The sequence below is a fragment of the Phalacrocorax carbo genome, chromosome 1 (assembly GCF_963921805.1).
Source record: "Phalacrocorax carbo chromosome 1, bPhaCar2.1, whole genome shotgun sequence".
In the NCBI taxonomy this organism is placed as follows: Eukaryota; Metazoa; Chordata; class Aves; order Suliformes; family Phalacrocoracidae; genus Phalacrocorax; species Phalacrocorax carbo.
This window is the reverse complement of record NC_087513.1, coordinates 135,419,907-135,444,599: the sequence shown is the minus strand read 5'-3', so window position 1 is coordinate 135,444,599 and position 24,693 is coordinate 135,419,907. Positions and strand designations below refer to the sequence as shown.

Genomic DNA, 24,693 nt, shown 5'->3' with positions numbered 1-24,693 from the left:
CTGCGGGGGCAGAGCCCGCGGGACGGCGCCGGCTCTTGCAGGGAACGAGCTCACATCGCCGGGAACGAGCTCGGAGCGGCGCCCGCGCTTGGTCCGGGGAGGGGCCCGGGGGGCCGCGGGCTGCCGGGGCTTTCCGGGGGCGGGGGGGGGGGGGACGGGGCACCGCCGTGCCTCCGTGCCCACACCGGCGGGGCAGCGGCTCCCGGGCTCCAGCCTGTCCCCCTCCCCGCTGGGGCGACCCGGCGGGACGGGGGGGGCTCCGCGTCCCCCCTCGCCTTCTCCCGCGCCGCCCCGGTCCCGCTCGCCCGGCGGAGCCGCTCGCCCCGCCCGGGGGTCGCTGCCCGCCCCGTCCCGGGGCGTGTGGGACGCGCACGGCGAGCGCGGCCGGAGGCGGGCCCGCCCCGACGGCTTTATCAGCCCCAGCCCCGCCGCCCCTCGCTCTCCCTCCCACCCACCCACCCACCCACCCACCCGCCCCACCGCCGCCGGGCCAGCCGCCGCCGCCGGGCCAGCCGCCGCCCCACCGCCGGGGCCGGGGCCGGGCGATGGTGCCGGCGCCCGGGGCCGCCCTGCTCGCCGCCCTCCTCGCCGCCGGGCTGGCCGCCGCGGGCAGGTGAGCGGGGGCGGCGGGGGTGGGGGTACGAGGTGTTGGGGAGGGGGCCCGGGGACCTCTGCCCCGTTCCTGCGCGGGAACGCCCCGTGTGGGGGCCGGGGCTGGGGCCGGGGGCTCGGCCGGCGGGTGGCCGGGTGCGCTCCCTGCCGTGCCGGGGCGGGGAGGGGGGGGAAAGCCGTGCTCCCCCGCTGGTGCGGCTGTCAGCGGGTCCCTCCTCCACCCGTGTCCGTGGGGCTCGGCGGGTCGCCGGAGCCGCCGTGTAAGCGGAGGTGCGGCAGCGCCCCGGCTCCGTGGTGCTGAACGCCGCCCGCGGAACGGTCTGAAGGCTTTTCCAGGCGGGCCGTGTGCCGCTTTGCGTGGGGGAATCGCTCCAAAGCTGCGGGGCGTTTTTACTCGGGGGCGGGGGGGGGGGGGGGGGAAGGTAGCTTCGGTGCAGCAGCGAGATGCAAACGAGGAGAAGAGCTGCACCACGGATAGACAGGTGTGAGCCGCTCGAGCCTTCGGTTTGCTGGTGCAAAAAGACACTTTAAAATACCACTGTCGTGACACAGTTGTTATGTTCTGCGGAGACAGGTACACTCCGGAAAGAGAATGAGATTTTTGAGAGAGGATAAATAAAGCTGTTAACTCCAGATTAAGCCCTTCCAGTGTTCCCCCTCCCAGTTCCCCAGAAGCAAACAGAAGGCCCCAAGTGCTGCGGCAAGGGAGCAGCTGGCAAAAGGAAAATTCACAGCAACTGGGGATGAAGCCTTCAAGACGTTGCGTGGTTTATTTGTTTAGTATCAGATTTGTGAATGGGAATGTTTATGACCGGCAAGTGGGAGCGTGCTGCTCCAGCAGACGCAGGGCCATCAAGTGGTCACCTCCTCAGGAACTGGAAGTTTATGAACTCCAGACCTGCTCTTACAGAAAAAAAACCCCACATTTGCTCTCAAAGCAGAGCTGTGTTCAAATGCCCACGTTAGTAATTCCTTGTTGTTGCATATTTGCATTTCAAACACTTTGAAAGGTGTAAAACCGCAAAATAAGAGCATTATCTCCTTCCAGAAGAAAGTATGACCTGGAGTTGCTCAAGCAAAGAGGGACATGGTTGGTAAAAATGGTGTGATTTGACAGTGAGTCATGAAACCTACGGGAAACCTACAACCTCCCTAAGGCTGGTTGCGCTACAGCCTGCCTTGTCCAAGTTAATGTCAGATGATGGTGGCAGCATCTCTTTTCCACCAAGATTGTCATTGTGCCTTCTCCATTGGGAGGAAGGGGAAAGAAGAGATTTCCAAACATCTTGATGGAAGTCTTGGATGAGAAAGGATAATAATCTCTGAATACCTAGGAAGACGGAACAGGAAATACTAAAAGTCAGAATGTTTGGAAAAAATGAATTAATTATGGTGATTTTTGTCTCTTAGAAGCGTAGCTTTCATGCCTGGACTTTTTTCTGCTCTAGGCACATCCTTTAAGGAGTTTGGTGGGCACATGAAGCCTTAAAGGAACTTCTGCAAGCCCAGGCTAAACTTCATTCGGTGTTGTGGGAGGGACTTGCAGTGAAGCAGGACTGTCGCCGCTCTGAGTGCCTGAAACTCGCTGAAGGGATATCTAAAACACAGTTATTGAAAGATAATGAGTGGCACTTTTTTGTTTTTACTTAATACAATTATAGGTTAACCTTTTTTTTCCCAGGAGGAAGTCACCTTTCAAATAAACTTGGGTAAAACCAAGCAAACAAAAAACCCCAAAAAACAACCAACCACCACAACAAAACGCCCTTATGCCTTTATTTGGAAAAATGGTCAAATGTATCTCTGCATGACCTAAGCCCATAACAGACTTTTAGGAATTCCTTTCAAATTGCTAAGTTGCAAGATACCATCTTTTTTGTCCTTCGGAATATACCAGCTGAAGAAAATTTTAGGTTTGGTCCTAGTGGGTTTTCCTAGCAACAATGTCCAGAAATTTTTAAGAGGAAAATTAAAGAAAGGGACAATATCCTGTCTTTGAAGTTAACTCAAAGCTGCTAAAAATATAAATGAGACCTTCCCCCCTCACCCCCCCAGCAGCAGGCAGCTATTGTATGGGCAAGAGCTGACCGAGAGTGGCCTGTAGAGATCTTATGGGAACAGCGCACTAAATCTATTCAGCAGCTGTGTCTTGAAGGAAAAAAAAAAAAAAAAAAAAGTAAAAGCTGCTCATAAATGTTCCTTTCCAGAGAAAACTTTAGTAAAAGACAGACTATTAATAGGATCTGAAAACAAACAACTGTATTAACGCAAACCATACCTGACTTTTCTACCTACCTGGTTAAATCAGGCTTTTGAAGACTTGCTTGCTCACCCTCTGCAGCTGTTACCGTCACATAACTCAGTTCAGACAGGGCTTACGCGGCTCGTGATCGCTGGTCAGGAGAACATGACAAGTAACTTCTTTCACTGTTGGGATTTTTACTTCTTTTTATTTAGCTGTTACTGGTAAAATGGCTGCTAACAAGGATTACAGTCCAGCCCAGCTATCAGCCCAGTTATTATATTTGAAATTTTTGACTGCCCATTGGTATACAGACATTTTTAGTAACTTGGATTTGGCCTAGGTCATAATTAATTTCGAGAAACTGATGCAATGTAAAACTGTTTTCTTATTTTAGAGAATGAAACATCAAAAATGGGGGTGGGAAGAGTCTGTTGGATAAGCAAGTCCCAACATTCAGGTGTGCTTAATTCCTCCTCTTTTACCAGTTCTCGTAATATTTTCCTTTGCAGTTGTTTGTGTATTTAAACTATTGGGAATATCAGTCCTGCCCTATCAGCGAACTGGCTCTGCTGGAAGATCTACCTAGCTCCTTGATCAGTGGAGCAGGTGAACTTTCTGAACATGTTTTATTGTAAATACATTAAGTTTTCTTTTTTAATACCAAATTAATGAAATCACTGCAAGAAGTCAAAGGTACTGTGTAGTAGTTTAAGGTCTGTCCTCCCCTCACACACCCAATTTCTTTTGTCTGCTGCTCACGCCACTGTAGGAATAGGTATATAGCTACCTGGTCCTGGCCAGTATCTGAATGCTTTGCTCTGAATTGATCCAACTTCTTTTCGGATAGAGTTAAACATCTTCATATTACTCCAGAGAGGAACATCTTTTTTCAGCAGTAGCTGAGTAAATGGGACATAACTTAATTCACGTCCGTATTTGTATCATTACAGGCAACATTAGATCTTTCTCAGTTTGTGAAGAGGCTATGTACCTTAAAATTAGGTAGGAATTGCTCTCCTGGTTCTTCAGTGCTCCTCAAGACTCTTACCCCTCTTGTCGCTGTGTTCGTATTCTTGTGTCCCCCTCAGAGTATTAATGGACAGTAGCACACGAGCAAAGGGACGTAAATTGGCCTTTCTTTTAACAGGCTCTTCCCTCTGTTGTTTGGAGCTGCCTGACATGTAGCAGGAAGCAATCAGATCCACTCTCAGCTTTTGGCTTGTTCATCTGAAGCCAGGTTTTTCATTCTTCATAGCTTTGATCATCATATATAACATACACACTTCATATTTCTTCAACACGAATGTTAAGAACTGTACACAATACAACCTGATATGGCAGCAGTAATACTTTCCTGGAACTTTGACCGAAACACCTGAGAGTTCCACCTATTTCATACTGGTGCTAGTGGCTGACAGTGATCTTGGGATAGCAACTATGGCCAGCTCTTTCTTTCTGTCAGCTCGACTAAGGAGGCCCTGGCTTATTGTAGAAGTTCTTTGTATTAATCTTCAATGATTTTTGCTAAATGCCATCCTAGTGGTGTCAGCAATGTCACAGCCACATAAAATCAGTTCCTTTCTGCTGCTTGGGCACGCTGGATGACTCAATCTGCCACTTGTTACCTCTAGCACTAGTGCTGTAAGCTGCTGATTCTCGAAGGACAGAGGTCTTCACTAGAAATGCAGAGACCACCCTTGCCACTGACCTGCACAACAGTTTGACCCGCACCGTCTACCTTCTCTTGTCTTTCTTCTTCAGTCACATATTTAGGCTGCAGGTTCTTCAAGGCCAGGCATTTCTTGCACACTGAGCAGACAGTGACAATCACAGCAATCTCACTCAGGCCTCTAAGTACTCCCTGTGAAATCCTATAAGAATATCATATAGGGAGGGATCCGAAGCATCCTGTGCCTCCAGTCTGCAGTACTTCTCCTGTCCAGGCGGGTCCATGAGACATTCCCCCCGAAAGCATCTGCCTGTCTGAAATGATCTCCTCTTTATAAATTTCTTTCTTTTGCACAAAATGCTGAACTCCTGACAGCAATAGCTGAGCTGATGGCTGATGGTTCTTCACCAGTCAGAGGGACTAACCTGGCAAAACTGGTTTTCCTCACATATTTTGGGATCTGAGTGGGCTTTCAATGATCTAGTTGACCTTTCCCACTGTCAAAGGTATTGGCTTTAACTTGGTGTTTGTTGTGGAAGTCAGAACAAGTGAAAGGCCTTGTCCAGGGCAGTATCTATGAAGCTCAGCTGCGTTCAATTTATTTGCAATTTGATGAAACATTTCCCAGTTTTGTCACGTTTGTACTGAAATCTTGTAAGATATTGTATACCTCGTAAAGACACTTTCATTATATGATTTTGAAGTCAATTATTAAATAAAACATTACTGAATGAATTTGCCTTCCTGTGAAAATGAGCACCTTTTGGAAAGTAACGAGATCCTGATTCCTCCAAGTTTCAGGCTTTTTAACCTTCCAGGTGAGTCATAGTGTTATTCAGCTGCATTCAAGGGGATTTTCTGGGATGTAAGCAGAATATACATTTACTATCTAGGTGAATTCCAGGGCACTTTCTAGCATGTAAGCAGAACATATGTTCTTTAACTTGTACGCTTGCAAGTGATGTAAGCCAGCAGCATTTGGATGAACAAAATGGAAAAAGGCTATTTTATTGTCTATAAATGCAGAGGAAGTGTGCACACATACAGGAGTCATAGCTGTTCAACACGTTTTTATTCCTGTCTGAAGATGTACTCCTGTAGACGGCATCACTGCGTTCATGACAAAGGCTGGGTGACTTCAGAACAATTTCTTCCAACACCAAAGTCTTTACTTGCCACTTGCCAGGTGACATGAGAACCATCTCTTCATTCAGGGTATTTCAGATACATGAGCTTCTGCATTTCCACTGAACTCCCTTCTCTTTCCAATGATTCTACTTCTAAAGAAAACTCTGTGGTAACATCTTGCATCTTTGAAGCGTATGCATATATTTATTTTACTAGTTTGCCTTAGAGATGTTTGCAGTAACTGTTCCAATAGAGGTGCAACCCTTACAGGTAAGCACCGGAGAATATGTGCAAAGCACTGCTGTAGGGTGATAAAGCAATGCCTTTATTGTGCATCAGACTAACAAATGCAAAAGTTCCTGGCCTGTTGACTTTTTTCCATTTTGTTCCCCACTGTGGGGATGTTTGTTGCTGTGTATTGCCCCCCTCAGTATCCCAAATCCCTTACTGTGAAATTCTCGCAGATAAGGTGTTTTCTGTGTCAGAAACACCACTCTGGAGTCTTCGAAGAAAGTGCATTTTAAATTATGGCCTAGAAAAAGCAGTGGGAACAACGGGTTTTGGATAAGGAAGAGAATTTCATACAGGGGACAGGCATGTGCTAATGGAGAACTTAAGTAACAGCAAGCAGAGGGAGAAGAGAACCTGAGTCACAGCATCTGTTGCAGTGAAGAGTAGGTCTAGAAGACTTACACAATTGTGGATTTCCATCAGATTTACAGTTTTGGCAACTAACGTTGCAGGTTTTCCAGTTCTTGCAGCTGTTGAACTGCACAGTGACTTTGAACTCCCTGAGCTTATCGGCAGATTAAACTAATGTTAATTTGTATGGTCAGGGAGACCCATGCAAGCAGAATGCACAGGACTGTCTGCACTTATGCAATCAATCTGCGTGTATGCAGTGGCTACAAGCCTGCAAGTCACCAGCTTTTACGGGGCTGACTGATGTTCAGAAAGCTGCTTTTCTGTGGAATCGGTATTTCATCATCCAAAGCAATAGCACTGTCAGGTATGGCATCCCCTATCCAATAATCCAGATTCCTCATGTGGCACAAACTGGAGCAGCCCCATTGACTTCACTGATATTAAAAATGACTCATTCTAGCAGGGCACCTGGCTGTATTTTTTGCCTTTGCCACGTTTCTCATTAGAAAGGATTTATGTTGCACACTTAATTTATTGCAGGTGAAACATTCCCATCTCCCCTGTTTCTCCAAACAAATGCAACTTTGCGTTCCTGTCTAGGAACACTGTCGAATGCTCCAAGCTCTGGTGAAACGAAAATGCCTGACAGTGGATAAAACATGAGGGAAAGATACAAAGGAGTACATGGAGCAATGGATTAAAGTGTGTGTGCCTGCTGGAGCTAGTGTTTATCCTTCTTTATACAGCTCGAGAGCTCGTGGGCAGCTGGTGACTGTGAGCCAGCCTGGGGTGTGCCGCTATGGTTCTAGGTTGGATTGCTGTTATGGCTGGAAAAAGAACAACAAAGGCCACTGCGAAGGTAACAATAACTCTTTATGCTTGTTTCCTCTCCACGGCTGTGTACTTGGTACTAATAAAGGGATTTCGTATACGTCTGCCAGAAGTTACAGAAAGAAACCTTCTGAGGAGTGAAATCTCATAACTCTGTGAGAGAGTGAATAAAACGTTTGAAAGACCATCTGCTCAAAAAAGCAGAGCTTTGGGTAAATAACACTAAACAATAAGATACGTATTCAAAAATTCTTAGGTCCAGAAGGAACCATATGTTTTAAACTCCTGCACAGCCCCGGTCAGTGCCTATACTGTTACAGCCTCAAGTAAGTGCCAAAAATGCAGTGACTTCTAATGCTACATATGGAACCCTGAAATGTTCGGGTTTTTATCAGTTGGTATCCTTTCTCTTCAGAGTACACAGCCTCTGAGAAGCAGGATAGTTTAACTTTCTAAATATATAAATAAAACCCAAGCAATAAGTGCACCTGACTTGAGCTTGGGTAGCTGGCCAGTGTCTGGTCTGTGGATCATCGGCTTAATGAAGAGTCAGTTATTCTTAAGAGACTTCAAATTTGTTAAAGGTCTTCAGATCCCAAGGAGAAGGTGATGTAGAATTTCTCTCTAGATGTACTTGGGCAAAACACAACACAGTCATAAAATACATGTTCAGGAATCTTTCTCAGATATTCCACTTGTCCCAGAGAGTTTGGCATTGTATAATCTGGTGAATTTGAATAGAAGCTTAGGGTTATTCATTGCTGAAAATCAACAGACTGACGTCTAAATGGGAAAGACACGAAAAGTCTCTGCTCTGTATATATAGCATGACAGTTTAAAAACGGAAAAAACTGATTAATACCTTTATTAATATTTGCGCTTTTCTTAATAGCACTTTAGTTTTGATGCATATGAATGCCTTGAGGGACAACTGGCAAATATAACTTCAATCAGCCAGTGGAGTAAGATATTTTGTTGTAAAGCAATAGGGTGCTTTATAGTAAAATTCAGTTTTCATAAACTTATGAGTCTTCTTTGGAAGATTTCTTTAAGCCAACTATAATGTAGTTCTGCACTGTAAATCCAGATGCAGTGGTGCTCTCTGCTTCAGTGTTAATACTCAGCTAGTTTCACGCTATGTCACGCTGCATTCAGGGATAGGGGCTGTGTTGAAATATGCCTTAACCTCAAGAGCTGGTACATCTGAATGAATCTTTAAGGAAGACACCTGAATTCAGCAGTATGAATTTTAGTTAAGAATTTTACTGTATAGTGACTACCACTGTGACTTCCATATTTCCTATTGTTTGGACAGCAGCTTAATTACACAAGGTAGCGAGATGTGCATCCTGGTGCATACTTTTTCTCTGTTTTTCCAGAGCTAGTCCTGTCTTAAATGCATGTTTCGTTTCCTTTTCCTGAATAACCCTCATGTTGACAATCACATTGACTTTAGGATCCTTAAGCCATATAAAAGCCAACATATAATTCCTGACTAATGATCCAGAGGGCTGAGAGTTGGAAAATTTTTACTTTTTAATGCATCCAGGCTAAGCACAGCCCCTTCAAGTCACTGTAAACCTGATGCATTTATACATATTGGGATCTGTGGTAAGGATAGTTGCCTGATCATTTGATGGATGTGCTCTGGATGTTCCACCATGGGATGGACATGTTCCTCGGCTGTAAGTGAGGAGGTCCAAGAGTGGAAAGCTGCTGTAGGGTAATGTGTCTCTTGTGGCTGCAGGAGTGCTGTTGCCTCTTTCCCATTCCAGATGCCAAGCGCAGCAAGTGAGGGTGCTGGCTAGCTGCTTCTCACATGGGCTTCTTAGAAATAGGAAAAGGGAAGGAGTGCAAAACTAAATGTGAATCACGGCATGGCATAAAAGGCATGACGGAGAGAGCTAAATGGAGCCCCTTCTTTTCCAGGTCTTTACAAACCTGGAAAGCCACACACTCGTAATCCTTGCTAGTGGCACTTTTCTCCAGCAGAAATAAAGTGCTCATCAGCAGCTACCATGCCCGAACTAGGGGGAGAGGTATGGAGGATATTGAACTTGTGCAACAAGTTTTTAGGTGACTAAGCAGGCCAAAAGTTCTCAAATATAATATTTCTAACTTTTTCTTTTTCTCTCTCCTTTCTCTGCCTGACTCCCCCAGCTATCTGTGGACATGGCTGCAAGTATGGCGAGTGCATGGGACCAAACAAATGCAAATGTTTCCCTGGATATACAGGGAAAACCTGTAATCAAGGTTTGTGCACATGGGGATGTTACTCCAGAAAGCAGACTGTTGATGTTCTGTCTCCTTATCTTGTAGTAAGGGTCGTGTCACCTACCAAAATAGTAGAGCAAGATATTTTCTTGTTTACATAGAAAAGCTTAGAGTTTAAGGCTCTTGGATCTCCAGCATCCCAGACAAGCTCTAAGTCTCCTTCAGCACACAGAAGTTTGAACCTCTATCACGTATCTCCTGTGGGCTGATGACAAGGGCAAACTGGCATGTTTATAGTCAGAGGATTAAGGCATGGAGAGATTATATAGGAAATTAAGAAAAGCCAGAAGTCAAATCCAGAACCCATGTTATTTTCTTAACTAGTAACCCATGTTACTTTCTTAACTAACCCTCTCATGAGAAAGACACGCAATTATATGCTAGATATGTAATTTCTCAAGCCTCCTGGGCCAATGCCATCTGTTTGCATATGCTGATTGGTATTTTTTGAGAACACAGAATCTGGAGTCTTTGGGATTGCATATTCGGAAACTTTGAATGCAACACTTTCTCTCCATAAACTTGCAGTTAAACATTGGAATATTTCATCTAACACATTGGTGACAACTCAGTCTTTTTTTTCCTGTTCTGATCTATGAGACCCCCGTGTTGGATCAGATGAAAGGAGCAGGTCACTGTGCATGGAGAGGGGCATCCTATTGCAGTGCAGATGAGTGAACTGCAGGTGTGTGAAGGAAGCAGGACATAACGGCCACACCAATGAATGGTCCTCTCCTTGCTACCTTCCTAAGCACCTGCAGCCTTTGCTTGAAAATGTTGCATTGATGAACTAAACACACATTTTTCAGAGTCAAAACAATCCATTTATTACACAGTATCTGTCAAACAATATGCTATAAAGCTATACTGTTAAGCGTTTTAAAAACCTCCATCTTTTGCACTTTTGATGTTGCTTGCAGGGAAATAAGTCAATCCCTCGGTACCACTAGAGTGGAAAGTGGCACAGCAGCCGTGGTTGCGTGCAATAGATACGTAGGTATCACAACTTCAGCCTCTAAACCCAGAAGTTCAACCCCAAAAGTGATTTGGCAGCTTAAACGTTACCAAAAAGCAACAGAGACGCCCCCAGCTTTTAGGTGTTTTCTGTGCAGTAACTCCAGCTGGATTTGATATGCCCTCCGTACGCGAGCAGGTCAGTTCTGCACACTTGTAGTAGATCCAGAGCCTGAGGCTTGGTGGAGGCGCTGTACAGACCTACATGTGAAAATTGCCTGTTAGCTCCCTGCGCTCTTCTACCTTCTGAAGCGTGGCCAGGAATTTTTTAGTGAAGTGGTGGCTGGCACAGGCCAAGAATGTCCTGGAGTTATTTCAATAGTGTAGCCGTATAGGTGGTCATGTTCCAGCAGCCAGGAATGCTCAGAGCCACTTTTAATTTACAGGCAGATGTAGACTTGGTCTGTCTTTACAGCAGAATGTCCTGCTGAGCAAGCTCAACATGAGCTAACTGAAATAACAGAGATAAGGGAACTGTATTAGTCTGCCACTGAGTCTGAGCTAAACTAGCCTTATCTCCATAGGGTCTCTCTTAGAGCTGCATATGCTATCTGTGCCTTACTGTGCATTGTGCCAGATAGATGCAGCTAAGCACTTTTGAAAATGTATGGTCTAGGTGAAATAACTTTTGTTCCTCTCTAGTTTCTTTGTTATGAGAATCTTCATTATTTAGTGGAGCCACAGTAGCACAAAAATCCAGTGTGATTTGCAAGCTGATAGGTTTTCCGCTTTCAAGCAGACCCTATGTTTAAATAACAGAATGCAACCCTCTTTTTCTTCCCTGGACTGAGCTGTAACAAACACTTCTGCACATGTACAACCAGCACAAAGTTTATGCTTTGAATGGTCTGGAGATTTTTCTGTGGTCTGCAGGGCGCATAGACATGGGAACAGATGCTTCTCCCATTAGAAGTGGAGCTGCACAAGCCCAGTGCTTGGAGAGTTGCATCTTTATTGAAATTATATTATTGGTGATATGTGCCGTTAAACACATGTTGAATGGGCTGCATATGCTGGTACATTCTGTTAATGAGTTCTGTCTGTTTCCTAATGACATTTCAGACTACAAGCGGGAGACCTGTCTGTTCACAGAAGTCACAAGCACAGATGTCCCCTTGTCATAGGACCAATAACATTGTCAGCACTGCCTGTGTCAGCACTGCTCTGCCTATACTACACAAAGTAAACTTCTTAGGATTCTAGCTTTCGCCCTGTGAAGGATAGCTATTAGGAATTTAAAATTAATTTAGTTTCTGCAAAGCCTTTTAAATCCTGGATTTTGAGAAGTTTTTAGGGTGTTTTTATTCGCAGGATTTGGGGATTTTTGAGACTTGTCCTTTTATTCTTAAAGTCACATCATTTTAATCATATATTGTATTTCATTTCTGCTACTGATAACCTATGTGCCAACGTGTAGCTCAGGAAAAAAAAAAAAATATTTGTTTCACTTTATCTCAAGTTGATTTGCTGTTCTTAGTCTCATGTTTTTGCCTTTCTAGTACAGAGGTCAACCGGAGGGCTAAAATCTCCAGCTAGAATCAGAGGAATCCAGAAAAATAACTCCCAGAAAAGAGACTAACTGCAATTCTCTCTCCATCCCTCTACCTCTTCCTAATAAGCTGCCAGATGTGGCCAGAGTTTGCATTAGTTTTTCAGGTGCAGACATCTGTGTACGTTAGTTTTGCTAGCAGCCTTTCAGCCAGATGGTCTGCTAAACTCTCATCTCATCTTGCAAGGGGCTGGCTCATTTTCAATCCAGGCGATTCTACTGTGGGGAATTCAAGGCATTAGGCAATATTATCCACCTATATGTATTAATACATGTATATAAACCCAGCACTCACTTAATTTCTATGACTTCTGCAGATCTGAACGAATGTGGACTGAAACCACGTCCCTGTGAACACAGATGTATGAATACACATGGCAGCTACAAGTGCTATTGTCTCAACGGGTACATGCTTATGCCAGATGGCACATGTGCAAGTAAGTAATAGAGCTGATAGGACAGGCACATCAAAATCATCTAATCACACTTGATCCCAGCAGATTTTCTTCTTGTGATGAATGGATTTAGCTTATTCAGGATAGGATCTTTGCCTCAGCTCTCTGGTACTGTCAGCAGCTGAAAGAGGCTTTCTATTTGGCAGTATCTGGATAAAGTAAACTAGGTCATACTTGTATTTTGGTATATAGAGGAATTTTTGTCCCGGTAGAAGAAAAAATCTTTAATAGCGTTACTTCAGATGGAGGACAGCTAGTATAACCCTGGTGTATAGTCCTGCCAGTTCATCTATTGAATAACGATGAATGAATCTATCCAAGAAAAGCACCAATATAGACTACTTTTTACTGTGCTGAATTTCATGCCATTACTCCTTGCATTACCTTTGTGTGTTTTCTGACTTATTTTCTCTGAGTGTTGATATGCTTCCAACACTTGCCACCAGCTTCTTGCAAACATTTGTTCACTGAGCTAAGGCTTATCTAAACTGTATTTCTACCTGTTTTCTTTCTCTTTAAGCCAGCAATGTCACAGAAAGTATTATTCTTTCTTAGCCAACATGATTTTTCAGACCTGAGGAAGCATCTTCTTTTTCAATGACACTGTTTTGTTTGTAGAAATTACTTGGGTTTTTCTTCATCTGAGCTGTTCCATACTGGTATTTTGGCTTCGAATTTCAAAAACCCTAGGTAACATGGTGACAACCCTTCTCGAGTCCTCAGGACTGAAGCAGATGCATCAGTTGGACAAGGAAGCTAGCTGGTCTCAGCAGTGGAGCAATCTGCTTGAGAGGTCTGTCGTAAAGCAATGGACAGACCGGTGTGGGATGCAGCACATCCTTTCCCATGCATATGACAGAGAACCATAAAGGCTTTGTCCTCTAAACCCTGGAGACAGCCATTCACCAGGCAGGGTGAATCTGGCAAGTTTGCTGTCAGTTTGGGGATAACTGAAAGAACACCCAGCCTTAGCAAAACCTCGCAGAAGTGCAGGGTCTGCAGCTCTAGGGCAGGCAGCCAAGCCAGAGATCCTACTCTCTCTCTCTGAAATTGCTGCGAAAGCTGCCCATGGCCAGAGCTTTTGGAGTCTGCAGTACAGCTCAGGGTTGTGCCTCTGCATTGCTAATCATGGTGGATGTCACCAGCAGACAACAGCTGCGGGGCCCTGAGATCCCTGAGAAATGGATATGTATTCCTTCCGTTTCTTCCAAGATAATTTGTGTATCTGCTGACATCATACACTGAGCAGTTTCCACTAAGGCTCAAAACCAGTGAGTTTCACTGTCTTATGGACAGCTGAAGTTGAAAGAAGCCAGAACTACAGTCAAAAGTTTGAGCCCAGCAGCAGTATTGTTCCATCCATCCCTCACCCCTGCTCCTCTGAGCAAAACCACTTTCTACAGCCACACTTTGGAACCAAGTTGGAAAACTAGATCCAGGTTGTTGCCAACGATTTCTGCTGGATTAGCTTTAAGTCAGTCTTAGTTCAGGACTGGTTTTCTGATTTAAGAAACTCTGCATTTGTATGAAATTTGTACCAAACGCGCAGTTGCACCATCTCTTGCTTAAGCCAGCACAAAACGCTGAATTTCTCAGCAGAAGTAGTGGCCAGTGTCAAGTATATATGCAAAAATTGCCTGAGCAGCTGTGAGCCCTGGAGCTTGCATTCCACTTTGGCACATGGAAACGTTATTTCTCAGTGGAACCTTGACTAACACTGACACAGAATGAAACCAAATTTCAGGGGGAAAACCAGGTTTCCTGTAGAAGCAAAGTCTTCATTCTTCACAGTTCTAGTGAAGAAGGCAAAAAAATGCTCATCCAGCCTGTGCTTCATTAACCCAGGCCATCTGCCACCTCCCAGTTACAAAGAGCCTTTATTTTCTTAAGCAGAAACTATGGTTATGAAATGAAGTAGTAAATGATTTACTCAAGTAGACATTATTCTTGGTTAGGTCTCCTAGCCTCCCATTTCACTTGATGCTAACTTGAGGTTGTGCTCAAATGAAATGCCAGGTTATTTAACCAACTCTCATTGTTTTGTTCAGGCAAACATTCTGAGCTAACGTTGCTCCTTTTGAATAAAATTCTCCATGATGTAAGTCTCCTTAGCAAGATGAAGTCCACCTAGTCTGAATAGTTAGGCTTATCTGTGACCATGACAAGGGACTGTGGAGCTGGAAGAAGGGTATCGGAAGAATGTGGCTTAAAATAGGTTATAAATTAGTACCTAACACAAAATCACCTAAACTCTGCAGGAGTTCCTATACTAGATGTGATTAGCAGTTCATCTAAGCCAGTATTATGCCTCGTCAAAGCCAGGAATAGGAGTTTCAAACAAAAGAGAAAATGGATGATTATTGATTAGAGAAGAATAATGCTTAGTAAGTTTCTTTATTATCACTTAGGAAGTAGATGATGTGACAAAGCATTATGATTTACAGTCCATCTTTTTTTAACTCTTATCTCCTGTATGTTCTCATTCTTACACAAGTAAAATGCATTTACAAATACAGTGAATTCTTGGTCTTGAACATTTATCACTTAGCTACAATGTCTAAACAAACCAGCCTAAGAAAAGTAATTTTATCACAGATTAAAGAGATTAATAGCACACAGAACTAATACATATTGTATTTTACATTGAAATATGACTGTAGCTATATACGGACCTGCACATATCATTGTCTTTCCTATACACTCTGCTATTATACACTGTTCTGAATGTGCTAGTACCTCTGACAATAAACATGTTGCATTTTAAAATAAAAGTCATATAATTTTCTACCTAAAAGGTGACGTAGTTTCAAGTTCTTGCAGTTGGTTTCTGTTTCAAAAACACTAACTGTTCTAGGCTTTCCACTCACAAAGAATCCATACACAGTTCTGTTTCCCTGAGCACATCCAGAGTGAAGTAGTCAGAGATACTTCCTTTGCACACACCTCCATCTCTTCCAGTAAACACTTCCAAATACTACTTATCTCCCTGGCATCATAACACTAATGCTTCCTGGATATCATCAGGATTTTAGAAATATCGACCTACATATTTAATACATTTCTTATATTTTTTTAGCCTCTCATAGGTCTCTCAGACAAGATCTAGACCCCTGTATTACTCTTTAGAGGCTCATCAAACTAATCTCCAATATTTCACACTCCTAACCAACCTATGGGAAGCAAGACTTGTGTTCTGGCTAGTGCCACGTTAGATTCAGGTATCTGTTCAATAAAGGGTCAAACTAAAGGGCAGGTTTTAAGTCCATCAGGCTAAATAGTTTTTTAAATAAAATTCTATACTAGAAGCATGTTTAATTGTAAGCAATAATTACAATTCACTACTGAATAACAGTTTTCTGTATGGTAAAACTATCACAATGGAAAATATAAAAAACCTTTTTTCTGCTTTGGGCAGTTCTGTCTCTGAATCTAAAAGGTAGTAGTACGAAGTCACAGAAATGGGAGCAGAGAGAAAAAAAGGAACAAAGGCAAATAAGGAAAGAACAAAGTGAAGGAGAAGGGGAATTTAAGATTTATCTCATGGACTCCTGAATTGTATTACTAATGTGTTAATGTATAAACAGCTTAATTAATGATGAATGGAATTTTGCTGTTCTGATTAATTTTCTGCCTTCATCCAGATCTGACTTAAAGTGTGTGATCCCCGCCTACATTTTTGCTCTTTTTGTGACTTTAAATATTGTTTTTAGGTTCTATGACATGTGCCATGGTGAATTGCCAATACGGATGTGAAGAAGTCAAAGGGGAGGTACAGTGTCTTTGTCCATCTGGTGGCCTTCAGCTGGGACCAAACGGAAAGACGTGCATTGGTATGGTTAGAGAACTCACTCTCAGCTTCTTTTCCTATAGGATCCCAAAAAATTCCAGTCTGGGGAAAGGTTAATAAGTAGTTAGCTCTCCTCACTGGCTTGAATAATGCTTCTTGTTACTTGCAGTGTGATGTAAAGCTTGCATGATTTTTTAAAACTGTTTGCATAATATTGGCCATGTAATTCTTCAGGCAACTCCCATCCTCAATAAATAATTAAATGTTTTGACACAATTTGGAGCCATCAACAGATTGAGTTTCCCTCTATTGCTCTGAGGTCTACAATATTTTGCCTGCAGGAAGCTATCCTACTGACATAATGCATTATAGGATTTGGGGGTTGTGTTTGGATGGGTTTTTCTGTTGTTGTGATAACCCAGAATACAAGCTTCCAGATTTTTCTCCAGAAGCCTCAGCATCACTTTACCTGGGGGTTTCCTGTGTGATGAAAAAAAATTTACTTACAATGCTTGGTACTGTTCTGTGATACTTTTTTACACTGTCATACGACAAAGCAGTGCTACAGCATTGCAATCCAACGCTAACTTGGTACCCAGTTCAATACTGAAGCTAAATGAGCTTTTGAAAAAACGCAAGAGATGTGAAACAAACCCTCCAAAGCAGGGACCACTCCAACAACTAGAGGAGAAGGGGCAGTGACGTGTGTCAAGGAGCAGCAGGAGCAGGGCTGTGAGCCAGGAGCCATGTCTGACCCCAGCATCTGCAGGGCTGTGCCCTCATAAATCAGGTCTAGGGTCTGCCCAGGCACCTGTCCAAAACCTGGAATATTCTTGTTGCTGTTCATCACAGAGAAACCTGAAAGGGTCTGAAAGTGTTCATTTTTCAGACAAGATGCTCTTTGTTTTAAATTTAAGGGAAACACTGTTTTGTATGTACTTTATGCCATTTCATTTTAAAATAGGACCAGTAGCAGAACTTCATATGGGGAAAAAAACCAAAAGAATTTTCAGTTCCAGATTTCTTCTTTACAATAGTTTTATCTAATTCTTGAAATACAAGTTGTCCTTTTGACTCAATAAGTACATTTTCCTGTAAAATGCTAACTTGTAGCATTTGAACAATATCAATTTAAAAAAAAAAATAATCCAGAAAATGGTTTTTGTTTCCTTCTTTCTTACTTTTCCTCTTTCCCAGTCTAGCGTTCCTTTCCTAGTTTCACCTGCCTCTAAATGGGTAACACCCCTAGTCAACCCCAGAGAATGACATTTTGTGGTTTTCAATCTTTATTCCATTCAGGCAAGCATAGAATCATAGAATCATTAAGGTCGGAAAAGAACTCTTAAGATCATCGACCCAACCATCAACCCAACACCATCATGTCTCCTAAACCATGCCCTGAAGTGTCACATCTACAAGTTTTTTAAGTACCTCCAGGGATGGTGACTCCACCACCTCTCTGGGCAGCCTCTTCCAGTGCCTGACCACTCTTTCAGTAAAGAAATTTCTCCTAACATCCAGTCTAAACCTCCCCTGACGTGGCTTGAGGCCATTTCCTCTCATCCTATTGCTTGCTACTTGGGAAAAGAGACCAACACCCACCTCACTACAGCCTCCTTTCAGGTAGTTGTAGAGAACAATAAGGTCTCCCCTCAGCCTTCTCTTCTCCAGGCTAGACAACCCCAGTTCCCTCAGCTGCTCCTCGTAAGATGACTCAGTCTTCCTCATAAGGCCCGTTCTCCAGACCCTTCATCAGCTTCGTTGCCCTTCTCTGGACACACTCCAGCACCTCGATATCCTTTTTGTACTGAGAGGCCCAAAACTGCACGCAGTACTCGAGGTGCGGCCTCACCAGTGCCGAGTACAGGGGGATGATCACCCCCCTACTCCTGCTGGCCACACTATTCCTGATACAAGCCAGGATGCTGTTGGCCTTCTTGGCCACCTGGGCACACTGCCGGCTCATGTTCAGCTGGCTGTCGACCAGCACCCCCAGGTCCTTTTCCACGAGGCAGCTCTCCAGCCACTCCTCCCCAAGCCTGAAGCGTTGCATAGAAAATTGAGAGTTGCATCTGGGAAATATTTTATTTCCTAGACCTGCCCAAAGTAGAATGGAAAATAGAGAATGGAAATTTCTCCTTGAAGATATTCAAAAGCTATTTTGACATGGTCCTGGGCAACTGTCTCTAGGTGTCTCTGCTTGAGCAGGATGGTTGGACCAGATGACCTCCAGAGGTCCCTTTCAACCTCAACCATTCTGTGATTTGGTGAAAAAACTTCTTGCGACAAGTGCTATTTACTAAAATGCCTTTAGCAACATACCTAATGACATTGGTGATTTCACATATTTTTACATTCTTTCTGTCACAATCATGCAAGTCCTCCAGATCATAAAGGGCAGCTTGGACATGATACCTTACAGGCAAAGAAGAACTTTAACTTAACTGTAGCTAATCCATTTCTGATGCTGCTTACCAACACGTACTGGTTGAATGATTCCTACAGCTTAAAGAATGTTTTAGGTGTTGAGAGGTTTAACATTCATACATAAAAAATGAATTTTAGCTGCAATGGCCAAAACAATATTTTACTTAACATTTGAAACAAAAGATTAAATAAATGCATCGATCAAAAGACGCTGCTGTGTAGAAGGACAGTTACTATATGAATTGTTCTCCTTAACACACAGCTGTAACATCAAGTCCCATATGATGGTTGTATGGCCTGGGACTACTTTATCAGTTTTAGAAGCAATCAGATAAACCCATACAGATACTTGGCTCAGCTTCCAAACTATAAACACTCCAACATGAGAATGCTATTTCTTTCCTACAAACGAAATGACCTGCTTTGAATAATGAGCAATGCTTTCAGACTACTACCAGTCACAGTTAACATCTGAATTATTTAAGAGCTATTTGAAGGTGAACATTGTAGACATATGTACTTAAATACAATAGATGAGTGGTTCTCTTAAATCTCTTATTGAATTATTCAGGCAGCTCTTTTTATTCTTTTGTATTGAGTCCATTTGTATTCACTTTGCCTGCTGAAATGGATTTGGAAGAATGCTGATACATACGATAGAAGGTAAAATAGACAAAAGGGTGTATCCAGTAGTTGGAAATATCAGACCCCTTCTTTCTGCATTATGTGGTATGTCACTGTATTACTGTCACTACTTCTCCATCTGTAAAATGGAAGAGATAGTAACATCCTGCCATATACCATAATGCTTAACAGATTATACGATACACTAGTGCTCCAGTATTAGTCACAGAAACACTATAAAAAGATAAATGTTTGAAGATCTGTGGCTATTAGTCTTAGCTTAATCCTTCTAAGAAGCTGCATTATTCCTGGACCTGCAGAGCAGAACAGCATATTAATGTGTTTCACTTTTCCTCTTCTACACGTGCATAAGTGAAAGAAAAAAATAACAATTCTAGATTAAAAAAAAAATTTGATCAACTTAAACCTGTTGTTCTAAGAGTATGGTGAGTCTTTGGTGTTCATTGCAGACATAAACTTCATGCTAGGATTGAGTGCAGCAGGCTTGTCCTTTAGCTTGTGACAGACCCTGGTCCTGGCAGAGAACTGAGAACCTGGAGAGGCCTGGGAAAGCCCTGGAGGCTAGGGAAAAGAGACCATCATCAGAAATGTGCAGCGTGGGCAGAAAGGGATTTTTTTGACTGCAGGTTTGTTTAAATATTTTTCCGTCGTTGTCCACTTTCCTTCGATCACCTAAGCACTGAAGAAGAATGGTAGAAATTATGGTGAATGTGGTGTCCAGCAGCACTTCACAGCAGTTCTGAGCTGTAAAGTGCAGCAGCGCAGCACGATGAACCATGTGCAAAGTCACTGCTATGTGCTAAAACGTGATAGGGAAGGACAAATGCCAAATATCATAATTGGTGCTATTGTAAATTGACATTACAACAAAACAAATCAAATCAGTAACATTTAATAACAATGGTTGTTGAATAATGTTCTTAAGCTCCTCCCATACCAAGCCTCCTCCTTCTCTCCCCAAAACATCTGTTCTTGTCATTTACCTTGCTTGGCAGACCACTTGCAGTCTGGAAACTCTCTCCTGCTATGTCTGGACTCAGCCCACCAAGGCGAGACACAGAGATTCAGTAGAAAAAGCTGATGCTGCTCTCAGTTTCCTGTTTCTGGGGCTTTCTCTTAAACTAGTCTTTGACATTTCCTTTCTCAGGGAAATAATGGAATTGGTGGAGCTCCTCCTGACCCTGCTCCATGAACTTAGGGCAAATTGTTGTCCTCAGTGGGGAGAATCCCCACTGCCGGTTACCCTTTATTTACTGTGCCAGGTCTCAAAATCTTCCATAAGTTAGTTCACTCTTTGCTGCTTTATTCGTATTACTGCATGCAAAAGCCATCCCCAAGTGTGAAATTATAGGACTTTTTTATTCAACAACTTGTGATAGCCAAGACTAAACCATTCCTGTGCAAATCCCAACTAGTTCTTGCTTTCCTGGTTTGCCTTCTGACCAGCATCCCTTCTCCTGCTCTAGACATTGATGAATGCTCCACTGGCAAAGCTGTTTGCTCTTACAATCGCAGATGTGTCAACACATTTGGAAGCTATTACTGCAAGTGCCAGCTTGGTTATGAACTGAAATATGTCAGCAACCATTATGATTGCGTAGGTAAGATTTAGCCCACGGATTTTCCTTCGTCATTCTTTTCATTCCCACACCGTGCATCTTTCCTGTCATTGCCTGAAACCTGTTGGCCTAGTCTGGGGATACTGCCTCAGAAATGGATAAAAGATGTCACAAAGAATATTCTTGGTGCCACTTTGAACTTTTCTCTGGGTTTTCTCTGTGGCCTTACGAAAAACCTAATGACTAGCACTTGCAAATTAAATTGCCTCATTGTACTAAGTCAAGATGTGCAAGAGCTTCTGTTATATTAGCAACAGTTGACTACAAATAAGTGCTACTTCTGGTACAGGTTTAGTTAAAGACCCATTTTATGTCCTCTTGGCTTTCAACCTGTGACGAACAAGCAGTCCCACAATCTTTTTTTGTGTGTTTTTTTTTGTCGTTAATGAGGAATATGAATCAAGTGCCTTCAGGACTGTAAACACATTGCTTGGATGGACAGTACAGAACTTTTTTTAAGAAATGGAAATAGCAGGTTTAATTACTTTTCGGGTGTCTCTTGCATGCCTAAGTTTCTCCCAAACAAAAATAAATACAGGCAAACAGTTATCTTGACATGCCCAGGTGTTAAAACAGATGTCAAAACACCTTTACTCCTGTTTCAGTCCATTAGCTGAATAGTGGAAGAACAACAAAGTGTAAGTTACTGCAGCAGTATTGTTCAAGCAGTTGACTACAGGAGGGCCTGGAAGGGTTGGAACTACTACAAGAAGGGCATAAAAAAAGAGAATTAATGGGGTTTGTTTATATTTGCTTGGTATTGGGAGTTAGGGGTGAGAGGCAGATCATAAGGCAGGTTTGGGAGACTCAAGTTCACATTTCCTGTTGTATGCAAACCCTGAGAGTCTTAAAGTGGAAAAAATACTTTTTCATATAATAAGTGTGCATGGGGGAAAAACTAAAGAGGTCTCAGTAGTCAGGATTTTATCTGCAAACCTGAATCTCACTCTGAGACATACCATATTTTTGAGTCAGTCTTCCTGTTACTTGTCTTCTAGCTGACTTGTATTATGAGAGGACCTGTAAACTGCTAAAAATGAAGCAATCTGGATAAAATGCAAGTGGTGCAAAAATTCATGCAACAACTTGGCTCCCTCATGTGGGAGAAATCAGAAACATCTTTATGATGTAGCAAAATAAGTGAAAAGAACAAAATCAGTTACTCTTGATGCCTGTACATTTTGCTGTGAATTGAACGTAGTATTTTCTACTGAATTTTTCTTGATTATACTTTTGTCATACAGCATCATATGTATGCTGGAACATTAGAGGTAGATAGATGATCTCAACATCTTGGCATGCACAGCGTTACTTTCCATTGCATTTCTTCTAGAGTGAATGAAGGAGTGAGAAAGATTTGGTGAACTGTTTTTTAATTGATGTCACACGATCTCTTGGTGCCTTCTGTTTTTGTTAATAGAAGAGTCTGTACAACCTGCAGTTTGAATCCTTTTCTTAGGCAGAAAATCACTATGTTCACTTTATATTCAGTGGGATGCTCTACATTTTCCATGCATGCATATGCCAGTAGTTGTGCAGTTGGAGCTTACGTTAGTGTGAATTCTTCTGCCTGCAACGGTCTCTGGACCATCTTAGTGTAACGTTAGTGATTACAATACCTGGAAACAGACAGCCAGCCCAAACAGGCTGTCAGGAAACTTGGGTTCCAGTGCAGTTTTCACTAAAGCATTTATATTTTTCCCTAGATGTAAATGAATGTGTGACAAATACACACAGGTGTAACCTCCATGCAGAGTGCCTCAACACCGAAGGATCCTTCAAATGCAAATGTAAACAGGGCTACCGAGGAAATGGATTTGATTGTGCTGGTGAGTACCACTGGATGTCAGGAATAGCACTATATTGTTTTTCTCCAATGATAGATGATTATAAGGCATTTTATAGGAGAGATCATGCTGAACAATGCTGCAATACCAACCAAGGCGAACCTCTCCATAAAATAATGTATTTATTGTATGAGTTGTTGCACAGTTGATACAAGTATTATTAGCTCAAATTCATTTTGCCTTTGAGTCCCCAAGTCTCATAGTATCACTAGGAATCACAAGTAGAACAGAGAAGAGAATTTGGCCTGAAGGAACAGAGAAAATAGCTTTAAAATGTCTACTGTGTATTTTCCTCAAACTCCCATGGCTAGCCTGTTGGAGGGCTGCACAGCCTCCTCCAGAAGAGCTTCAGGATAACTTAACAAAAAGTGAGAGAAGAGAGGAGAGCCACGATTTCTGTGAGAAGCTGTTTTCACTTATAATTTTGCCTTTGTTTGTTGATCGAATATTAAAGAGTTCCTATAAAGATGACATTCCCCAGTTCTAACTGAATATGACTGTCCAAGGGAAAGAAGGACAAAGCTGCTCTTGTCTTTATATTTATTTAATTCCTGTATTAAATCTGACAGAGGTTTCTCCAACAATGTCATTAGAGATGTTTTCCTCAGGAGGACATTGAAGTCCTGCTCAAATTTTCTGAAAAGAAGACATTGTGAAAACATTTTAAAAACCCTTGTCTATAGCAGATGAAGTCTACATAATATATAAACCTTTTTTCCTGGGTCTTTTTCAAGTAACCCTTGATCAGATATGTATTATGATTATGCTTCATGGTCACAGATGTTCTAGGACTCTATTATTCATACTCCTACTTTCATTATAACAGTAATTGAAAACTCCAATATCACATCAATATTGATGCTGCATTTGGAATAGAGCTTTATCTGTATGATAGTTTATCAACGATTATTTTCTTTGCATTTAATATTAAATATATTCACTCAGTATGAGCACTGGTTTGAAGTCAATGGTTCCAACTCCAAAGCCATTTGTACTCTGGATCTCAGGTATGAGTTATTTTTACAATGTTTTACCTTTTTATACTCCAAGAATGTACTTGGCTACAAACATGAAGATCCATGATAGGGTCAACCCAAAGCATCTGATTTCAATCAGGTTGTTTTATAGATTAGTGCTATGCTAAAACTGTATGGGTGCATATATATGTATGTGTATGTATGCTACCCTATACTGCTGGAACTCAAAAATATCTACATAGCACTCCTCCAGGCCTAGAAGTTTATGAATTTATTCTTCATAAAATTGAATAAAATTTCTATAAAAAGGAGTGTGGCCAGCAGGTCAAGGGAGGTTATCCTCCCCCTCTACTCCACCCTAGTGTGGCCACCACTGGAGTACTGTGTCCAGTTTTGGGCCCCCCAATTTAGGAACGATGTGGAACTGCTTGAGCAAGTGCAGCGAAGAGCTACCAAGATGATCAGGGGACTGGAGCATCTCCCATCTGAGGAAAGGCTGAGAGGCTTGGGCTTGTTCAGCCTGGAGGAGAGAAGACTGAGGGGGGATTTCATCAATACCTATAAATATCTAAAGGGTGGGTGTCAGGATGATGGGACTAGGCTGTTTTCCATAGTGCCCAACGACAGGACAAGGGGCGATGGGCACAAGTTGGAACACAGGAAGTTCCACCTCAATATGAGAAAAAGCTTCTTTCCTGTGCGGGTGCCAGAGCAGTGGCACAGGCTGCCCAGGGAGGTTGTGGAGTCTCCTCTCCTGGAGACAGTGGACATGGTCCTGTGCCCCCTGCTCTAGGTGTCCCTGCTCAAGCAGTGGGGTTGGACAAGATGATCTCCAGAGGTCCCTTCCAACCCCTACCATTCTGTGATTATGTGATTCATTCAAAGTATTTTCTTATATCTATTCTGCGTTGTCATGCCTTTGGTGCCACATTGAAACATAACTTTGAATGTTACATACCTTTTTTTCAG

At 42.7% G+C, this 24,693-nt stretch overlaps 1 protein-coding gene across 3 annotated transcripts in view; it reads left to right on the top strand.

Annotated features, from left to right (window-relative positions):
- The first annotated feature begins 446 nt into the window (after positions 1-446).
- The window catches only part of EGFL6 (EGF like domain multiple 6), a 46,945-nt gene continuing 22,698 nt past the window's right edge, over positions 447-24,693 (top strand). For 2 of the 3 annotated variants that reach the window (XR_010376544.1, XM_064475160.1), the window contains exons 1-7: positions 448-613; positions 7,046-7,158; positions 9,291-9,383; positions 12,285-12,404; positions 16,133-16,252; positions 20,748-20,882; positions 22,607-22,729. Coding sequence is in view for 2 of the 3 variants with exons in the window: in XM_064475160.1 (XP_064331230.1) it covers positions 546-613; positions 7,046-7,158; positions 9,291-9,383; positions 12,285-12,404; positions 16,133-16,252; positions 20,748-20,882; positions 22,607-22,729 (772 nt within the window). In the remaining variant the exon portion in view is untranslated. Of the gene's footprint in view, positions 614-7,045; positions 7,159-9,290; positions 9,384-12,284; positions 12,405-16,132; positions 16,253-20,747; positions 20,883-22,606; positions 22,730-24,693 lie in introns of all 3 variants that reach the window. The other variant, XM_064475172.1, reaches the window with a different exon arrangement.